The sequence below is a fragment of the Xiphias gladius genome, chromosome 7, assembly GCF_016859285.1.
Source record: "Xiphias gladius isolate SHS-SW01 ecotype Sanya breed wild chromosome 7, ASM1685928v1, whole genome shotgun sequence".
NCBI lineage: Eukaryota > Metazoa > Chordata > Actinopteri > Istiophoriformes > Xiphiidae > Xiphias > Xiphias gladius.
The window spans coordinates 7,848,038-7,867,417 of record NC_053406.1 but is presented as its reverse complement, the minus strand read 5'-3'; the positions used below and the strand labels follow the sequence as shown (position 1 = coordinate 7,867,417).

General features: G+C 39.7%; 1 protein-coding gene across 4 annotated transcripts; it reads right to left on the bottom strand.

Moving 5' to 3' along the window:
• Positions 1-6,404: 6,404 nt before the first annotated feature.
• tsku (tsukushi small leucine rich proteoglycan homolog (Xenopus laevis)) lies at positions 6,405-13,899 on the bottom strand. 4 transcript variants are annotated; one of them, XM_040129849.1, is made up of 3 exons: positions 13,710-13,899; positions 8,422-8,733; positions 6,405-7,781 (listed from the first exon to the last, which is right to left on the bottom strand). In XM_040129849.1, the coding sequence occupies exons 1-3, from the start codon at positions 13,722-13,724 to the stop codon at positions 7,041-7,043; spliced, it is 1,068 nt and encodes a 355-aa protein (XP_039985783.1). In that variant the 5' UTR covers positions 13,725-13,899; the 3' UTR covers positions 6,405-7,040. The 4 variants fall into 4 exon arrangements, with proteins under 4 accessions (XP_039985783.1, XP_039985782.1, XP_039985784.1 ...); XM_040129848.1 differs by lacking the exon at positions 13,710-13,899 and adding an exon at positions 12,955-13,382; XM_040129850.1 differs by lacking the exon at positions 13,710-13,899 and adding an exon at positions 9,457-12,842.
• Positions 13,900-19,380: the final 5,481 nt, after the last annotated feature.

The following is a 19,380-nucleotide window of genomic DNA, read 5'->3' as shown; positions in this document are numbered from 1 at the left end:
CAACTGAGAAAGATAAAAAATGAAATCCCTTTTAGCCCTTGTGGTTTCGAGGTCATACAAGTCTCATTTAAAAAAAAAAAAAAATCTTATTCCAGTCACAATTGTGCACCTTTCCCTTTTCCTGCACCAGTCAAGAGTCATTACCATAACCAACTCTGTCAACTCATTCAAAATGCAGCCAGGAGGATCTGAGGTGGTGCCAAAAAAAGATTATAAACCCTGAATTTTAATGTCTTTCCATTCGTTACAAGGTCAATAATTGATGCTGGGTTTGCTGATGTTTAAAGTGCGGCAATGTTTAGCTACATTACAGATTTAGGTTCTGCAGCCAAGATTCAAGGCAACGTGGGCCTGCTTTGGCCAATGAGTTTTCCTAGACTGGAATGAGTTCCCTGAAGCTATTTTCTTTTTTATTATTTTGATTTCACGTTTAACCACTTATCTAAAGTCATATGCTGTTTTTTTTGTTTTACTTCAATTTCATGAGGATATTTGACATTACATATTTATTTGCCTCTGTTACAGCCCAATAGCACTTTGAAGTTAATAAAAATGTAGACTGAGGACGGAAAAAGTGAGAAAGAGGTCAATGAAAAATGGCATTGGCAGGGGGAAAAAGGTGGTGTCCTTTGGGGAAAACCTTTACACAGTCCAGCCCAGCAGCTCCTGATGGAAACCAGATGGAGGAGAATGACAAAAAGGGCAGCAAAACCAGGATATATCCCTTGTCGTCTGGGAAACTCCCTCCTCAGACCACCACTATGGGTGATACAAGACTCCTGTTGTTACTACACTGCGCTGATTATACTGAGCGTGAGCAAGCAACAAGGTTTACGAAACATCAAGAATGAAATGTCTTTGTTCTTCCCCCTTTAGGAGACACAACTATCATTTGCCTTTTTAAAAAAAAAATTTAAATTGCTCATTTAAATGATGGCTCTGGATAGATGTATATATAAAGATGCATACACATATATAGATATAGATACATGTATACATTTTACAACATACCATTATAGTACAGGTCAAGTACGTGTAGCATCCTCAGGAAAGGTAGGAGTCTTGTTTACCTAGTTTTAGTGGTGCTGATGAATGTGTTTTTTTTATAGTGTGCTTGGTGTTGATAGTGGCAGATATTATCCTCCTATGTGTTTCTGTTCAGCTTCCACCTTCATCATTTTCTGTTGCCTTCTATGCACTGCCCTCTTATCTCGTCTGCCTGCTGCTATTCTTCCTTTTCCCTAAGCAGAACAGGAAAAATCTGAAGTCACAGTGTTTTTATAAATCTGCCAGTTCTGTGTTTCTTCCTCCTGGATGCTGGAATGTGGAGAAAGTCATGATCTGTTTTGTGTTGGCCCATAAGTATAACAGACCAGAAGTGACGCAGTGTAGTGTAATAAAAGTGGCACATAAATTCAGTGATTGATTTTATCTCTTCGAGGTGACAGCAAATCTTGCAGCAGCATTTTGAGATTAGATCATTTTAACAAAGGGGAAAAAATTCAGGTAAATAGATCCCTGAATTATCTTTACCATTTGAAAACCACCTCCTCTCATTGAAGATAATGAATTCCACAAGCCTTAAACAAATGTGGGCAGTTTTTAAAGGCAGGTAAGCAAGGCCTTCATTTAGAACATTGCATGGTTCGTCTGGTTTGACAATGTCCTTATATGGATTTATTTCTCCTCTTCTATGAAATGTAGAAAAAAAAACCCTTCACACATCCTTGAAGATTAAGCAACACTACTGGTGTAAAAAAACTGGTTTCATTCTGAAATACTCTTTTTTGTATCAGTTTTGAAAAAAGTGCAACTGGAAGCACAACAGTCTTATTTAAAACTCACTTTTATGAATGAAGGTGTTTTCATTTCCAACTTTCACTTTGGATGAATTTTAATGGTTATACTCCGTGTTTGAAAATACAGAGTAAGCCAAAATGGAAATGAGCCGGTTGTCAGTTGAGTTGATAGTAACATGATCCAGAAAATTGTTGTTTGACAAGTAGTCGTGCTTTTCTCTCACATACTTGATACTCTCACACGCTATAGATTCAGCAGCTGAAACCTGAAACTGGAAGAACAAGGTGTAGTTACTATTGTACAATGCATGGTTGTATAACAATGTTGCAACGTTGCTGAAGGCAGATAATGCCCCACAGGTGGATGGGGGGTTATTTCTAACAGTCTGGGTGAGTAAGATTCCCAGGGACATTTAGAACAGCTTTGCAAGTCAATCCTATTGCAAAATAGCACTACCCTGGTGAACCTCCCACCATAAGTTACTGCTTGTAAGAGTAGTGCAAGCAAAAATGCGTATGTCAGGAAGTGTCATTTTAACAAGGTAGTTTTGTAATGTGAACGGCTGATGGAACTGGCAAATGTAAGTTTCTGCTTTCAGAAACATATTTGCATTCAACAGATGTATGGAGAGGGCACAACAATGCCATGCACTGGTGAACAAACCAACTTCAACAGCTTTTTAGTGGCTCTCAGAAAAACGAGCAAATCTTGATGGTGTGTGACAAGCCGAGCTGATCTTTTGTTTTGTACGAAAAACAAAACCTCTGTGCTGAGCTGCAGCACGCTGACACCGTGTCTTGGTGTCTATTGTCACGGTGGCACAACAAGCCACCGCCACTGAGGGCATTCAGGGCGTCACTACGTCAATACCACTGCTGTCAAAAGAAAACTTTGCGTAATAACCCTCAAATTCTAAACAGACGTGCTTCTAAAAACAAACTCTTGGCATGAAAAGTAAATCCCTGCGCAGTTGGGAGTAGTATGGCCCGATTGTTGTAGCAAAGTGAATTAGCTGCTTGGATAGCTTGATCCTCCAGAGGATCTATGCGGGAAGGTCAGATTACATTAGTTTGATAGTTGTTCAAGAAAGAACAGAGCACTTAATAAAGACACCCTGGTTCTGCTTGCCTGAATTAATTACACACAGTTCAAAGCTTCCCTCTACTTTGAAGTAATTACGTCTCAGAGCCAGACTACTGCAGAGAAGCAAGTGATTACCTTTTGATTTCTTCACTCACATGTCCCACACCACCGTAATGCAAACAGCACGCCTAAATTAAGCTGTTTTCAAAAATAAAGATTAATCACGACGTTTGAAATCCTCTTTCTGCTGCTGGTGTACTTTGAAACACAAGATAAGAACAAGAAAAACAGATAAAGTTGGCTGGGTAAAAGCTGACTCAACAAATAAGCTTGTTGAATCTTGTTCAAGCTTGGATAAATGTCAATTGCTGTTTGTTTGGTAGCGATTACACTACACAAAACATATGCCTGCAAATACTGGGTTGTTGTTTTTTCAGACTTCATCTGAAAGCGTGACTGCAAACACGGCACACTCTCTCAGTTTGTGTTGACCCAGTTTCAACTTTATCCACAGAGAGCAACCTGAAAAAGGTCTCTTGTTCTCCTGATTACTGCCTCCTCTTCCTATGACCGACGGATATTTAAAGGTACTGTATTTATGTGATGACATAACTTCAAACCACAAAAAACAATATGTCATGAGGAGATAAAACATAAGGTTTCTACATTTTCAGTGTTCTGTGGATGTATGAGTGTGTCTGCTTCTTTTCGTTGATGGGAAGTGAACATTCATCTTTGTAGTGTCAACAGTTAAGCAACCATATTCCCATTAAATCTTATTGCTCTGCTTTGTGAGATCATCGGGGTTTGCTTTTAAACATCACACAGAAATGTCAGAATTTCTGTCAAGGTCTTTATCGATTCCAGTTCTGTGGGAAACCTTTTCACATTCACTAGATGTAAAAAAAAAATAGTAACAAATGCCCTTCAAATTGTGTGATTTCTGTCTTTTTTTTTTTTTCAGCCAGCTACCCTATGATCTTTCATACAGATTGCATTTCAACACATTTGTGCTGCTTCTCAACACATCTGTGCGTGTCCCGGACTAGACAGAGGGACATTGTTAGGAGCAAACTGAAATGTAAATGGACATGTGACCTGATCTTCATTCAGTGTACTTCTCTGATTAAGTTCTCGTTCTGATTTCCACTGACATTTCTGTCATATCTCACGTTTTTAAACACATTATTTCACTTCAAACAATCAGAACTCCAACTGAATTTAATGTTCATATATTAAGAGCTACAATAGCTGGACCAAAGTGAAAAACAATCCCTCACTTTCGATTTGTAACCTGATTTGTTGTGCTGTTGCATTCCCTGAATATCTCTGTGATTTCACAGTGTCATAGTTAGCCTTTATCCAGGCGCTACTGAATGCATCTAGGACAGCTTCTGATGGAGGTTTAGTTCGTTGGGTCTAAACATGCCAGCTCTTCAGGAGAAGGACAAAAAAGCAAAAACATCTGGAAGTGTTTTCTGCAATGGGGTCAATCCGCTGAGGGCTCTAAGGCAGAGTTACATTGACACATGCACAGGCATAAACTCAAATAAAAGACAACTGGAGGATTTAAGGCTTGTTTAAATATCTACCAGAGATCCTCTATATGCTCAAGCTCAATTTTCACGATGTTATATGTACATGTAGAGTCCAATTCTGATGCAACCTGTGAAAACCTATCTTGATTTAGTCTTTTTTTTTTGTTTTGTTTTTTGGCTGCTTCTGGGTGTCTTTGAGTATAGAAGACGCTGCAGAAAGGAGGGCATAATGTGAATGTTTTCTCTGTCTCACAGGAAAAACGCTCATCGCCAGATACACACAGGAGATCAGTAAGCTGCCGTGACTGCAACCCAGCTTTTTCTCCCTCTCTCTCCTTTCTTTTCCTGTCTCATTCCTAGTCACTTCCTTGGCAGGTTACCAGCCCAGTGTAGCATGGTAACCTGCCAAACCCTGGCATGTCTGCCCACTTTAGCATTTATAGTGGACCATTCAAGACCACAAGTGTATGTATGGTTATGTGTATCCAGACACTTGCAAGTAAACAAAAAGTTTTAAAAAGCTGTATACACGACATGTTACTAAGGTGTAAAAAGTGAAGAAACTGCTTTGAGGTTAAACTGCTGAGGTCTAGGCTTTCCTCGTCCTGTGAGTCAGTCCTGTGCATAGAAACAAAACACACACAGACTACTTTGAAAAACTGGATTTACAGCAAAATGTTAAATGCAGTGTCGACACTGACACAGTCTTTCCTTCTATTTGGATTTAATGTGTGTTTATGCTCCTTCGCTGACAGACCAAACAATCGTTGCCATAATTACATTATACATGAGTAACAGCAGTCATTCAAACCAAAAGTGTGAGAATAGTCAATTTATTACACATATGATTCATATATATACATATATATATATATATATATATATATATATATATATATATATATATATATATATATATATATATATATATATATATATATATGGATATATATATATATAAAGTTATATACAATATAATTACATACATACAAATATAATTTCTACACCAAGACTGGGCTCATCTGGGTTTCAATTAACCAGCAGAAAAGGGTGGATTTCCTTTAAAATCTCAAAACCAAAACCCCAAAGCCTTTACAAATAGCTGACATTCACAAACCCTACTATGCAGTCTTGAGGCCGATCATCCTCTAAGAAATACCACAGGAATGCTAAGGCAAGGTTACAGGTGACAGCACAGTGCAGCTGGGTGTTTAAACATCAACAGATTGCGGCATCACTTCATTATTGATTATGTGAAAGTTCTCATAGGTCATTGGTCAGATGTGTTTTGAAACAACTGTCTTCAACTGGAGACTGGTTTGACAAAGGGCCAAAATAAACCCCCAGTCAACATGGACACAGCTTGTTTTATCCAGTCGTGTAATATCATCGCAAAAAACATAAAGCAGATATCACCAGATAGCACCATATCAAAGGATGCATGCACCTTATATGCAAAGGCTGTACACCACACTTAGTGACATGATGAGAAATTGTCCAAAAAGAATGGACAAAGTGTCAGATTCGGCCTGATATTTGTAGAAAACAAATTCAAGTAATAAAATAGTAATTTTGTGGGTGTGACAAGAAAAGATTATTACCCTCCACTAGTTTTGTCACAGTGTGTTTAACAAGTCTTTACTGTAGGTGTCTCTCCCAGACCACACTACACAAATGATACTTGGTCCATTGATTCTATAGTTCGACAAGTTGGAAAATTATTTGCTTTTTTACCAAGCATTACATAAGAAGTTTGATACCTCTTACATTTCTGTACGGTAAACCAGAAGCTACAACCAACCAGTTAGCTTAGCTTAGCATAAAGACTGGAAACCGGAGGAAACAGCTTGCCCTTTTCCGAAGGTAACAAAATCCATCTGATTAACAGTAAAAAGTCATTTCTTTTTTCTGTACAAAAACGTACGTGTAAAAACAACAGGTTGCGGTTCATTAGTGCTAGCTGTTTCCCTCTGATTCCAGTTTTTGTGCTAAGCTAAGCTAACTGGCTGCTGGCTGTAGCTTCACACTGAACAAACAGATTTGAGAGTGGCATCAATCTTCTCATCTGACTTTCAACGAGAAAGCGATTACCTGCATTTCACAAAATGTCAAACTATTCCTTTAAACATTTCCATAAAGCATCACATTCAAAGTCAAATGAAAATTCTTAGTGGTCAACAGAAGGTTGTGTATTACACTGGATGCCATTTTACCATGTGTAAGTGCATTATTTTTTTTTTTAAATCTGCAACTGGAATATGTGCAAATAACTCTTCAAATGATCCCACTTTAAATGAAGTACATTAAATATGAACATTACTTAAAGTTTTGGGTTTATGAAGGGTTCTCTACCAGTTTAGGCTATAGTGTATGGTAAGATATATTGTTCTGTGCTATGTAAAATGCTGTACATTTGGCCATTGTTTTTGTAAAACTTACAGCCCTGGTGATACTTGTGTCAAGAGTTCATGAAGGCTGCATTAAACCTTTAAGACATATTCCAAAGTTTCACCCTGAAACAGAGGTAATTGAGTGAGAGTTGTTTTGCATATCAAGGCAGATAAGGCACAGCTCTGGCATCAGGCTTGTAAGGCGTGGCCCATGCCCACAGGCACAGTCTCACAACACAATGCCCTCCACATTACAGTTCAGAACCTCGTTGTGTTGGACCTGACCCAGCTGCCGGTGGAACTGTCCCTGTTTCTGGGTCCTCCAGCAGTGGATGCTTCTTCCCAGTGTAATACTCTTAATACTGGGCAGGTGGGTCAACATGTTATTAGGCAAGGATGCCACACCAGAGCCCAACAAATTCAGCTCTTGCAGGGAGTCTAGTCCGCTAAAAACAGCAGGGCTCAGAGTCTTCAGCTTGTGGTTGTTGGAGAGATCCAGAACCTGGAGGCTCTGGAGGCCCTTAAAGCTGTAAGGCTCAATTTCCTGAGACTCATGGAGACTACTGATGGATAAATAAACCAGATCTTTCAGATGAGCAAAGGCTCCCTCTTTGATCTGTGTGATGGGGTTACCATCCAGATTGAGGTACCTCAGCGGAAGGCCTGCCAGCCTTGGTACACTCGACAGTCGGTTCGCTGACAGATTTAAGCTTTGAATGTGTAATACTCTTCCATGCAAAGTTGCGGAGACTGACGCGAGCTTGTTATGAGACAGATCCACGCTGACAGGTTCACCGTTGACTTTAGTAGAAAACACGTCCATGTCGAACTCCTGGAAGCTGTTGTGGCTCAGGTCAACTTCAGCCAGAGGGAGGCCAGAGAAACAGCTCAGGGAGAGGCTCTCCAGGTTGTTGTGGCTCAGGTCCAGAGTCTCCAGGTAACGCAACTTGGACAAAGCATTGGGGCTTATCTGAAAATGAGAATGCAAGGAAGAGATTAACGAAGAGAAACATTAAAAAAAAAACACATTTTAAGCAGTGAGTTGCAAGGTAATGTTTTCAGAGTTGAAGATGTAGTGAAATAAAAATATAAAATGAGATATATTTGAAACCTATCTCTTGGTTTTGTTTTGATCATCTATGTATGTTTTGTAAGAAGGCATTTTTGAGTATTTATATATAAAATCCCTCACTTTTCTGTTTATTTAAAACTGTTTAGCTGCTAAATGCTGCACTAGCTGTCTGTCTGCCATGTGGCACTGGGCAGGTTTTAATAGGTGGGTTTTTATAGTTTGTGCCTGCTTCAACTAAAAACATTGTAAATGAGAGTGGTGAGAGTAAAAAAAACACTTAATAACACTCAGTATCGCTTAATAGCGTTGACATCATTTGTATCTAAAGTTAGCTAACAGTGGCTAACATTTGCCACAAATTGTGTCCAAATATGTAACAATGAAGCAGCAAAACCCAAAAGTGTATAAAATTGAGAGTGGATGCATTATTTTCATTATATATTCAACTTCATTTGTATGAGAAAGAATATGCTATATTTTCATTCAAAAGTTGCATAGCTTTGTTTTAAGGTCAGCGTGACGTCCACGTACCACCAACCTTTGTAATATGGTTGCTGCTGAGGTCCAAGCTAACGAGGGTGGTGTAGCCTGGACCAGCTAACATGGTGTCACTGAGCGGGCCCATGGCATTGGAGGACAGGTCCAGGTGGGCAGTGTCCAGTGGGATGGGGATGGGCATGGTGGCGCTGGGTCCCAACCATCGACAGTCCACCCTGGTCAGGCTGAAGCTATCGAACAGGCCAAAGCTTTCCACCTCACAGCTGCAGCCAGGGTGGCAGTTCTTGACGGCACTGGACTGGACAGCTGCCAGCAGCCACAGGCCAAACCACAGGAGGAGAACCATTCTGCCCTGGGGAGAGAACAAATCAGTTATTTGCATTTGAAATCTTTTCAACCATGCCACACTCATTGAGGTGTGGAAAGTTTTCTCTAATGAAAACTATCAATTCAGCTTTCAGGATACAATCACCGTCTGAGAAAACTACACAGCCTCTATTACCAGATCAGATCAGAACACCTTGTTTGTGATTATAGAAATCAGAAGAGCTGTCCTTGTTAAACGCCGTCGTCAAGGTATTTGTTAATCTTTGGGAAAAGACTTTAACCTTTTTTTTTTGTGCAACTTGAATAGCCCCAATTTCCCTCCCTCTTGGCGTCCCAGTGGGTGTGACCTAATTTCTTCGATCAAAGAGTTCACTCGCACTTTCTTAGTTTAGTCACTATAATGATTATGCATTGCTGTAAAAATGAAACTTTGGGTGTATCGTAATCAAGGCCACTTTCTGAGCATCTCCTCTGAGCCTTGACAAAGACAAAAAAAATTCAAAAACAACTTCTCATTTTGAAAATTATACTTTACTGTTGTCTGATACTATAATACCACTGCACCTGAAATAGCAGCAGAGAAGAAAGCTTCAAAATGACACAAAATAAATAAAACACAAGGCCACAAAGCCTGCACTTTCAAAATTCATTAAGAAGCGAATAAAATACAGTAATCACAAAGGAATGAGAAGTGAATAAAAAGATTAAAATAAATTTTTTTTTAAACCCAGAGAAGAACCTCTCATACCCTTTTCAGCTGTAGCTATGTGTGTCCGTCATGTGTAAATGAATGCTGAATAGAGCTCACCCTGTTCTGCTTAAGAAAACATGTACGCACACACACAAACACTCAATAAGCATGAAAATTGTACAGAGGTTAAGAGTTGTGTAATAGGTAAAAATGAACAGTCATGGCGAGGTCACCCAGACATGACACATCAGAGCACGTTAAAAATACAGCCCAGAGTTTTACAGCATTACAGCCGTTTGACACATTAAATTACAGCCTCAAAGATCTGTCAAACTATGCGACGGTGTGTAAAAACAACTGTTTAAGCAGGAGAAGACAAACAACTGGTATTGACGAGGCCGTCATTTGGCACAAGCTTATAAAAGGATTTAGTGGTGTTGCTCGTTTTTCTCATTTTTTTTAAAGACCATGTTATTGCATACCCTTAAATGACAATGCAATAGAAAGGGCATTACTGTGACCACGTCTGTCCTGAATTCACAGAAAATGTTTTTTTAAAAAGGACATTTTTCATGAGGCAAGTTCAGTTTTCCATGAAATGCATATTAGTCCGTTCTTGCAAAAAGCACTAAGATAACAATGTTCTCTGATCTTTTGATTTGTTCTAAATTCAGACTCTCTTATAGGGTATGCACCTAAGTCACACTCTGTGACTCAAGTTACAGCTGTTAACAGGTATATCAAACAGGGGTTAAGGTTATTTATCTCAGCTTATGTAAGAGGATGAGGTTACATAGCCGCATAGTACTTGATCAACATATGCAGGCTGATTACCACGGCTCAAAGTCTGCTTAGCCAGAGCTATTGACCTCTGTGCAGTTTTTCTTTTGTTTTGACCCTTGAACCTCCTCCTGCTTCTAGTTCCTTGAAATACTGATGCAGGGGTTTATAAATGTAGTCAACTGAATGATTTCGGTCTAATGTTTCACTTACTCTGACTACTGAAGTACACAGGGTTTTCTGTTTACTGGTTTGTGTTTTTTTTAATCTTAATGAATATATTATTATCATTTCTTTATGTTACATAAACTGTGTAATTTTAATATTAATAATAGTAATACATTTGATGTGAAGTGCCTTTCATCTAAACCCTAGGACACTTTACATAAAGAAAACAAGCAACAGAAAAGAAAAAACAGTAAAAAGCTACTGGTAAACAAAAATCAAATGCACAAAAGACAAGTTGATATCTGGAGGTGTCTCTTTTCACCGGAGACTACAAGTGCCCTCGTGAAACAGCAGAATCCCTCCAGCTGCAGGTTTTGACCAAACAGGAATGGACAAGTTTTGTGACTGTCAAATTAAGCTGAGTACACAAATCTTTCACTCACTGAACAAATTTTAAAAAGATTTTTTCTGATTGAGCTCTTCAGAAGCTAAATAGTCCACCCATGGAATGAACCACGTTAAAGAGAGAGGAGAAAATTGAATAATGAATTCGCTGTGTATTAAATATCTGTCGTCTGAAGTCTGATGTGACCAGATTTAATGCATAGTGTTTGGGACATTAACATTACACCTAAAGTTTCTATAGCAACTGCTAAACTCTTATTTTTGTGTATATATCACGTCCTCAGCTGTCGTAAAAAATGGTATTAAGCCCTCTCTGAAATCACAAGTTTTGTTTCACCTGATGCAAACCACATGCTAAAAACTACATGGTCCTCAGCAGATCGTCACCTCTGTGTGGTTTTTTGCGGCCACATTCATCCGTCCCACCTTCCCCTCTTGCATCCTTGGCTCCATCTGTTGCTTCTGCGAGGACTGTGAACTTTCTGCACCAGGTGTTCCCCTCAACCTCTCCCCAATAAATCTCAGCTAGCGGCAAACTGCTGCTGACGCTGCCCTCAAATCAGGCACATTCTAACTACGGCAATTACCCAACGGCAAATGCAGTTAGAGCTGCGAACCCCCCTGAGTGGACAATTGGCAAAGGCCTGTGAAATCACGCCCCGACACTTTCTCACTTTCAGAGGTCTTTTTACACCTTTTTATGCTGGGAAAGCGGCTGAACAAACTCCACCATCCTCTTAGAATCATCAGCCATTAGTTGTTTATTCACTTATTTACCAACCTACAGCTAATGTAGACAGCAGTGATTACTTTTTATGGCACAATTTTCACTAAATTATAACTCATCACCTCACGACTACAGACAGACTTTTTCAAAACTTTATTATTGTGATAATCCAATTACCATAGTGTGTTATCGGTGTAAACAAAATGAATTAATGTGTCAAAAGCACCACTTTTACTGCCCGCAAGCAATACACCTATCTAAAGTCAATTAAGAGATTTTTTTTCCAGCTGGCCTTCCTTTTTCTAATGTATGCAAATTTGTTGACATGCACATTTAAGGCTGAGGAGTGAATATGAATGTGCCTAACATATCATCCTCTCAGTTCTCCCATTTAACACAATTATTTGCACCTATAACTCCCTCTAGCCCTAAATTCATTCAGTATCCTCTGGTGCTCTGATGTATTCTTCATGTCTTTGAGGCCGCTCTCTCCCAATTTAATTTTCAATTTGAAGGCCGCAAACTGTGTAATTAGAAGATGGATGCCCCAATAATCCTTTTAAGCCAAATTAATGCATGGCACCGAGGAGGAGGCAGTGAGTTTAAATTAAATAGAGGGTACTTAAGTGTTTTAAAACAATTAGCTAGCAATGGGACGCCTACAGTTATGGTGAATAAATACGTTCACGAGCACAGAGACTGATCCAATCCATCAAAGTACTTTTTAGCACGGCCAGAAGAGACGGTACTTCAGAAAAAGTAAAGAAAGATTCACATGGCCTGAATATAATTACCACTTTTGTCTATGAGAAAGTCTAGTGCAATAGGTTACCTTCACTGTAAGCTGTAGGGATAATATTCTTTTTGCCAAAAATACTGGTGAATATTATTATTATACAGAAAAATACTGAAGTGGATATTAAAATTAGGTTAAGTTACCAGAGGAGGAGATTTATTTTTGCACTGTAAAACGTGCAGTGGTGAACTAAGTACATTTACTCAAGTACTGTTCTTCCGTACAATTTTTAGGTACTTGTACTTTACTCCAGTATTTCCATGTTATGGTTATGGTACCTTATACTTCTCCTCCACCACGTTCCAGAGGGAAATGTTGTACTTTTAACTCCATAACATTTATGTGACAGCTTTAGTTAAGATTTTATATAAACATTTATGATCATTTTCTAAAGTGTGATGCGTTGTTGTAGATTAAACAATCCACCGTGTCAGTAGCTTCACCTTCACCAGTTACAGTATGAAAATGCTGCTTACACAGTAATCCATCAGTAAAAATAATCCAATAATATAAAATATAATGATATAACACAGACAAGGGTTATTCTGCGGCACTATGGGTACTTTAACCATTGAAACCCTTTAGCTGACAATACTTTTGTACTTTAACTTAACTAATATTTTGAGTGCAGGATTTTTACATTGCAGCATTACTGCTTTTACTAAAGTAGATGACCTACTTCTTCCAGCAGATATCCCAACCAAAGAACCCTTGATGGGCTCTTCCCTCTGGCTCTAAGCACACAGTTTCCGGACTCTTTCCCCTTCTGTATCATAAAAAGTCTGACCAACTGTGACAAATGTCTCACTGCCCTCTCTGCTTTACCGCAAAGTGAACCACCATGCCATGTCCCGGGAGTCAACATAAGGGGCGGGTGTACAGTCTCTTTTTGGGCACCTCTGCAGATCAAATTTCCAGCAGCCGTACGTGGCAAACCGCGGAGAGCAGAGACTTCCACTACAGCCTTTTCGGATTAAATATCCAGACCATTAATCACATATCACCATCGTATATCTCCAAGTGCTGTTAATAATACTTTCGATGTCAAATCCGCCCCGTTCAGCTGTCAATCACAGCCCCACACGCCACCTCTGCGCGCATCATTCCCCTGGAGTTTGCGCCCTCCGTGAGGTTTTTATTTTTTTTTATTTTTTTTTTATTTTTTTTTTTCTTCTCGTCTGTCTGAATGAGTTGCGGGAACGACGCCCAAGAGCCCGGCCAGTTGAGTCGGGACACCAGGGGCGTTTTCTTAAACACAGAGGCAAACGTGAAATCCGATCTGACCACAGGTCCTCTGTCCGAAACTACACCGCTGATAGACGAGGATTTCACCGACAGCCCCGGACAAACAGAGGAAGGAGAAGTAGAAGAATGAAAAAACTCTCCGACTTTTCAGTACTTTTCTCTTTGAGCTGTGCTCCGCAAGTAACTTACTTTGGTGCCTTTCATCCAGACAGTGCGCTTTTCGGACGTTTTTTTCACTTCACCGCTCCCATTTTCTTCCAGACCCCCGCAGCGCCGCTGTGCCCGGTGGTTAGCCTGCCTGCTGGTCTAGGCGCTCCGCAGATCCCTCTACGTGCCTGCTCCGCCGCAACGCACTGCCGGGAGCTGGGGACACTGGGGAGCACTCGCCTGCTCCCATCCCACAAAGTCCTCCCTGTTGGCTTCGCCTCGCTTTGCCGCGGTCAAGCGCGCCGGTGTACAAAATAAGAGCACTTCCTGTCAGAGGTTTGCGAAACAAAGCGCCTCGAATTCGAGTTGAGGATCTGTTAAGGTTTCACTCTGCATTGAAGCAGATATTTGCGTTAAATATATCCCATTGTTGTCAATGTTACCAGTTCTTTTTTCATTGTGTTGCCATTGTGCCTTTAATGTCATGCAGGTCAGGATGTGGAATGAATCACTTCATCTGATAATTATTCTAGCTAAAGCCACAGTGGTAAATTGAAGGTTAAATTCTTTTTTTCAAGTCTCCACACAGTTCATTTCTTACTTTTTCCTTTTTTGTTTGTTTGTTTAATTTTACACAAACACACACATCATAACCTTTATATACAGTCTTTGACACAGAATTTAAAAGAATATGCACTAAAAACTGTCAACAAATACTGTACAGGCAGGTGACAAAATTAAAGGAAAGGAAGTGTCTTAGTAAGCTGTTTGGCCACCACGAGCTTCCAGAACAGCTTCAGGGCACCTTGACATTGATTCTTCAAGTCTCTGGACCTCTACTGGAGGGATGAACACCATTCTTCCAAAAGATATTCCCTCACTTGGTGTCTTTGGTGGAGGTGGAGAGCGCTGTGTAACACGCTTGTCCAAAATCTCCCATAGCTGTTCAGTTGAGATCTGGTGACCGCGAAGGCCAGGGCACATGATTCACATCATTTCTATACTCATCAAACCATTCGGTGACCCCCTCGTGCCCTATGGATGGGGGCAATTGTCATCCCGCTTCTCCACTCATTTGTAAGGTTTTTTTCCTTTAATTTGTCACCCATCTGTATATTTAACTACAGAATCTCAACTTGCTCCCTTGACTGAAGTTACGCTTTTACTTTTAAAGGCTCACGTGTAACTTCCGGGCTCTGTCTACTGTCTCAGGTGGTTTTGACACTAGGCTACTCATTGGGGTCGGCTCTTGTGGAGTGGCTGCAAACAAAGCCACATGAAAATAAAAGCTGACACGATGTTGCGCAACAAAGTAGCAGTATGTTTGCTGGACCACAAGCCAGCCCTATAAACAGGAATGTCTATGACTGACTGAGTTAGTGAGTGACTGAGTGATGAAGTTACATCATTGGTCAGCCTGCCGAGTGTTGGGTATTCTCCATTGGCTGTTGCTCTTTCAAAATCATTTGAAGCTTACAGTTTCTGTAGCGTCATCGTGCTCGCATTTACAGCCAGTGGTGGCAACTTAACGCACTTTTCGCTGGCTTTACTTACTTTTCAGACCCTTTTAGCGACTGTTTTTCACAAAAGCACCTGGCGACAAATCTAGCGACTCTTTGGACAAACCTTAGCTACTTTCCATGGAAAAGAGTTGCCAGTTTATCCCCACGAGCATGAGGTCGGGCTTTCCCTCCAAAGCCACACCTCTATGTGTCTCATTCAATTGACCACACGGCAGCTGACATTGATGGGAATGAACTTCTAACTTTCTCTCTGAGTGATCATCTTATAAGTAAATATAGCCAAAATCATGGCACAGCCGTTGTCTTTAAGGTATGTGTATGGTGAATTTTGTCAGACAACGTCGCCATTATAAAATCAAGGTTTAGCAGTGCAGATCAGCAGCTTGGCAATATCTTGGAAGTGACTGCTGGTTGACATGTAGTCTTAATGGGCAGCATTTCAGTCACAATTGCATACTTGTTCCATTGTCTGACAACAGAAACAGAAAAAACATGTGAATGAGAACAGCTTTATTGAGAATTCGGCTGTATTAAATTACTGTATATGTGAGCACAGAGAGTAAGAGAGAAGCAAACAGATGAAGGGCGGTCCAGCCACATGGTACATTTTGACTTAGTCTTGTTTCATTTGGCCCGTAGTTCACATTTAGATGAAACTGATAAAAGGAATCATGTCAACGGAAACCCAGACGTTTCCTGTTGCTTCCTAAGCAGCATATCTGCCCTGCCCTGATTAGATCCTGCAGGTTTATATAAAGTAATTTGATAAAATCTTTCAAATAATTTCACTTAGAAAAAGGCCATTACAACGTGTTGTGGGGAAAAATTAGTTTAAAAGTTTGGAAAATCAGTAATTTCCAAATACTAATTTACACAGGAATATTATAGATAGAGAGCCTTACACAACATATAAGAGGACAACTCCTGCACATATTACTGTACTGCAGCCATAGCTCAGGCTCAGAAACACACAAGCCAGAAACACACAAGTCAAGTGTGATGAATTATGGTGAACATCTGTTGCTGCTCACACAATGCTGAGGGGCCTCCACTCTTCATCTGCACCCTCGGCCATTGTTTTCCTCATGAGAGCATTACAACATCACAGCACACACCCGTACAGTACACATACAAATGCACTCTCAAGAGTCCACAAAAACTAAGGCCATAGTTTAAAAAAAAAGAGAGAGAGGGCAGGATTATTGTTTTCGTGTAGCTACTTGTACAAACACACACATGCACCTACACACGCAAACCATTTGCATGTTGCAGTGTCTGGGAATCTTCAAGGGCTGTTAAGATAAGATAAGGGCTCGGGCAGAAAGAATGCACAGTATGACATCACCGTGTAAAAGGAACAAAAAAAACTCAGAACCTGTGAAAGAAATTCTTGACGTATGTCAATGAAAATCCTACCTACAGCAAACATGACCATGGGGGACATGTAGTATCATATTGTAATTATCTACACATTAGCCCGTCGGTTACATTAAATTCTTCCTGAATTTTTCTCAAAAAGCTTTTATTCTTTATATATTGCCTTCACTGTCTCTGCACTCACAGTCAGTCACACCACACTGAAGCCATCATGTGCTGATTTAAGCTCTGTGACACTGAAATTTACTGTCAATCTTGCACCAAAGGCCTACTAACGTGTACGATATGTCCTATTTGTTTTATATACTGACGAGGGTGAATAGTAGTAACATAAGTGTTTTGGTAGCATAAATATGGTTTTGCAGAGAGTTCATATTTAAAATAATTACCATATAATGGATGTTAGCTGCTTAAGAGAAGTACAAAAAATCTGTTTCCTATTACACAGAACATCTCAGCTCTTCTTAACTGATTTCTCCCTTGTTATGGAAAATATTCCTATTTAATCTAGATTGAAAATAGTCTTATGCAAGTTTTTAGCATTCAAAAAGGTAATGATTCCCTAATGCATAAGGTCTATTCCCTTTATCCCAGTGCAAAATACAGTAAGCATCACAGTATACTCTATTTCCACTAGATGGCACCAGAGCTAAAGACATCCTCTAATAAATTCGCTGTCTACAGTTTTATGGTGAAGGCTCATGAAGCAATTCAAATAAACCAACTCACTTTTAAACACATGAGAGTGTTCACTGAAAGTAAAAGAAAAATTAAAAATGTTGGCAGACACAAGCGGACACAGTGGCTGCCATATTACAACAGCATCAGCACAGTCAGTATTCATTCGTGGCGCAGTTGTGACCACGAGGCGTATCATTGCCTGTGGGGTAACTCTCCAAAAGCGTCCCTGTAAATAAGGTTCAGGATAGACCTGAGATTTGTACTGATCCTGCACAAACTCCTGCTGAGTATGTAGTCCCAAAAGTGACTAGTGGCTATCGGAGCCGTAAGCATTTTTACTTACACTCTTGCCCCAAATTTCCTTGATATAGGCTGGGCCTACTCTCCCTTATTAAAAGGGATAGTTTAACATATTGAATATAATCAATTCTGTCTTATTTTTTGCACTTTTTTGGTTTTTGAGATCCCATATACCTTATAAATACAGGTTCAATCGTTTCAGTCGTTATTGTAACATAAGCAACATTCATGGATTGCTTTTGTTCTATTAAGGGGATCTTTTCCATGCACAATTCACCTCAACATCATTATGAAAAGTGCAAGGAACTTCTATATATTTTGTTGCCTGGTGTCTCCAGTTACATTTCACCGGTATTTTTTCCATCCATCTCCTGATTGATTCTATTTTATCAGCCCAAGGATATATTTAGACATTTATGTCTTTTTTTGCCCACACAGCATTTCCAGTTGACCTCCTAGCCGCATACAATATAAAGACCGAGTTGTGTCTTTGAAGTCTGATACATTATCGGGTGGTATTATTTATCTACTCTTTGAATTCTTGATTTTTATGTATTTTTAAAAATATTTTCTTTTGCTTGTAGAGAATATTTGTGTTTCCTTTCACAGAGCGCCGAGCTCATCTCAGGAGCATGTGTTAACTATCCTACTCACTGGGTGAACATTGCGCTGAGTCGTCGTTTCTGTCCTCTATTCCTGGATGCAGGACGGCGCTGTCAAGGTGTTACGTTTAAGAGGCTCATCAGCTTATGTGGGATATGGGTCAAGAAAGGTTGAATGACTTTCCAACTCCATGTGCATATAATGCAGCGTAATATTTCTGTGACTATGAAGTATATTGTATTCTGTAAAGTTTATATAATGTTCCTTAATTGCTTCATTGAGTTTAGTAGTCAGTGGTCATGACTGAGTTTAAAGGGACTGTTTCTGGCATGACATATCCTCTGAAAACACACACACACACACACACACACACACACACACAGCTGCAGCCTGATGTTGGCTGAACTATTTACTCTAGCTTCCTTACGGTATTTGTTATTATCCCTTGTTGTATTTTAAAAGCCTACAGCATCTAACCCTATGGGGCGATTACAGTTCATCAGCACTCACATAAAATTGATATGTTGATGATCTACAACATTATTCAAAAACTCTCCATAGTTTAAATTATTAGCATTCAGTTTTTGTGGCTGTTTGCTTTATAATGATCACCCTTTCTTTTTAATACAAACTACCACTGCATGGTCTGACATATTTTGTGTTCAACACTGTAATCCAAGGGTCAGTGTTGTGGCAACCAGCTGCTCTTTGAGTCATTTTCCCAGGCAGGCTGTTTCACCATTGCAGTCTTTTGAAAAAGAGCTGAAAGGACTGACGCATGCAAAACTCAGCAGAACTCAGGGGACCCACAGAGAGAGCCCTTCGTTATCTTTAATGACTCCCACTCCAGCAGGGTTCAAATTCATTTAATCTGTGGGACCTGTTGTACTGCAGGCATATTAGACCAATTAAAGCATGGTTCAGGTGTCTCTGCACAATGTGGCTGAGGTGTCTCCATGGCAAGAAAATGTTTGTATACTAAATATTTATCTCTATATTCATGTAGAGGACAGGCTATATTTTTTTTTATTTTTATGATATTATTTGAATGACTAATCTAACGTTATTAGATCTCATGAGAAAAAAAATGACCTAAAAATTTCCAGAGGAGTATGCTAACGGATGGGAAAAGGCCTTGTTGCCACTCCAGCATGCATGATAACAAGGCTTTTAGAGTAGACTAAGGCCTGTTGTCAATCCTCTTATATTGTGCCTCACTGAAAATGGAT

What these genes read in the sequence shown, in the direction of transcription:
- tsku (XM_040129848.1), bottom strand. Translation starts at nt 13,140, where the DNA reads ATGTTGACTCCCGGGACATGGCATGGTGGTTCACTTTGCGGTAAAGCA. An exon ending in TGGGATATCTGCTGGAAGAA is followed by an intron (nt 8,734 to 12,954) that starts GTAGGTCATCTA and finishes TTCTCTCCCCAG; the next exon opens with GGCAGAATGGTTCTCCTCCT. An exon ending in GCAGCAACCATATTACAAAG is followed by an intron (nt 7,782 to 8,421) that starts GTTGGTGGTACG and finishes TCTCATTTTCAG; the next exon opens with ATAAGCCCCAATGCTTTGTC.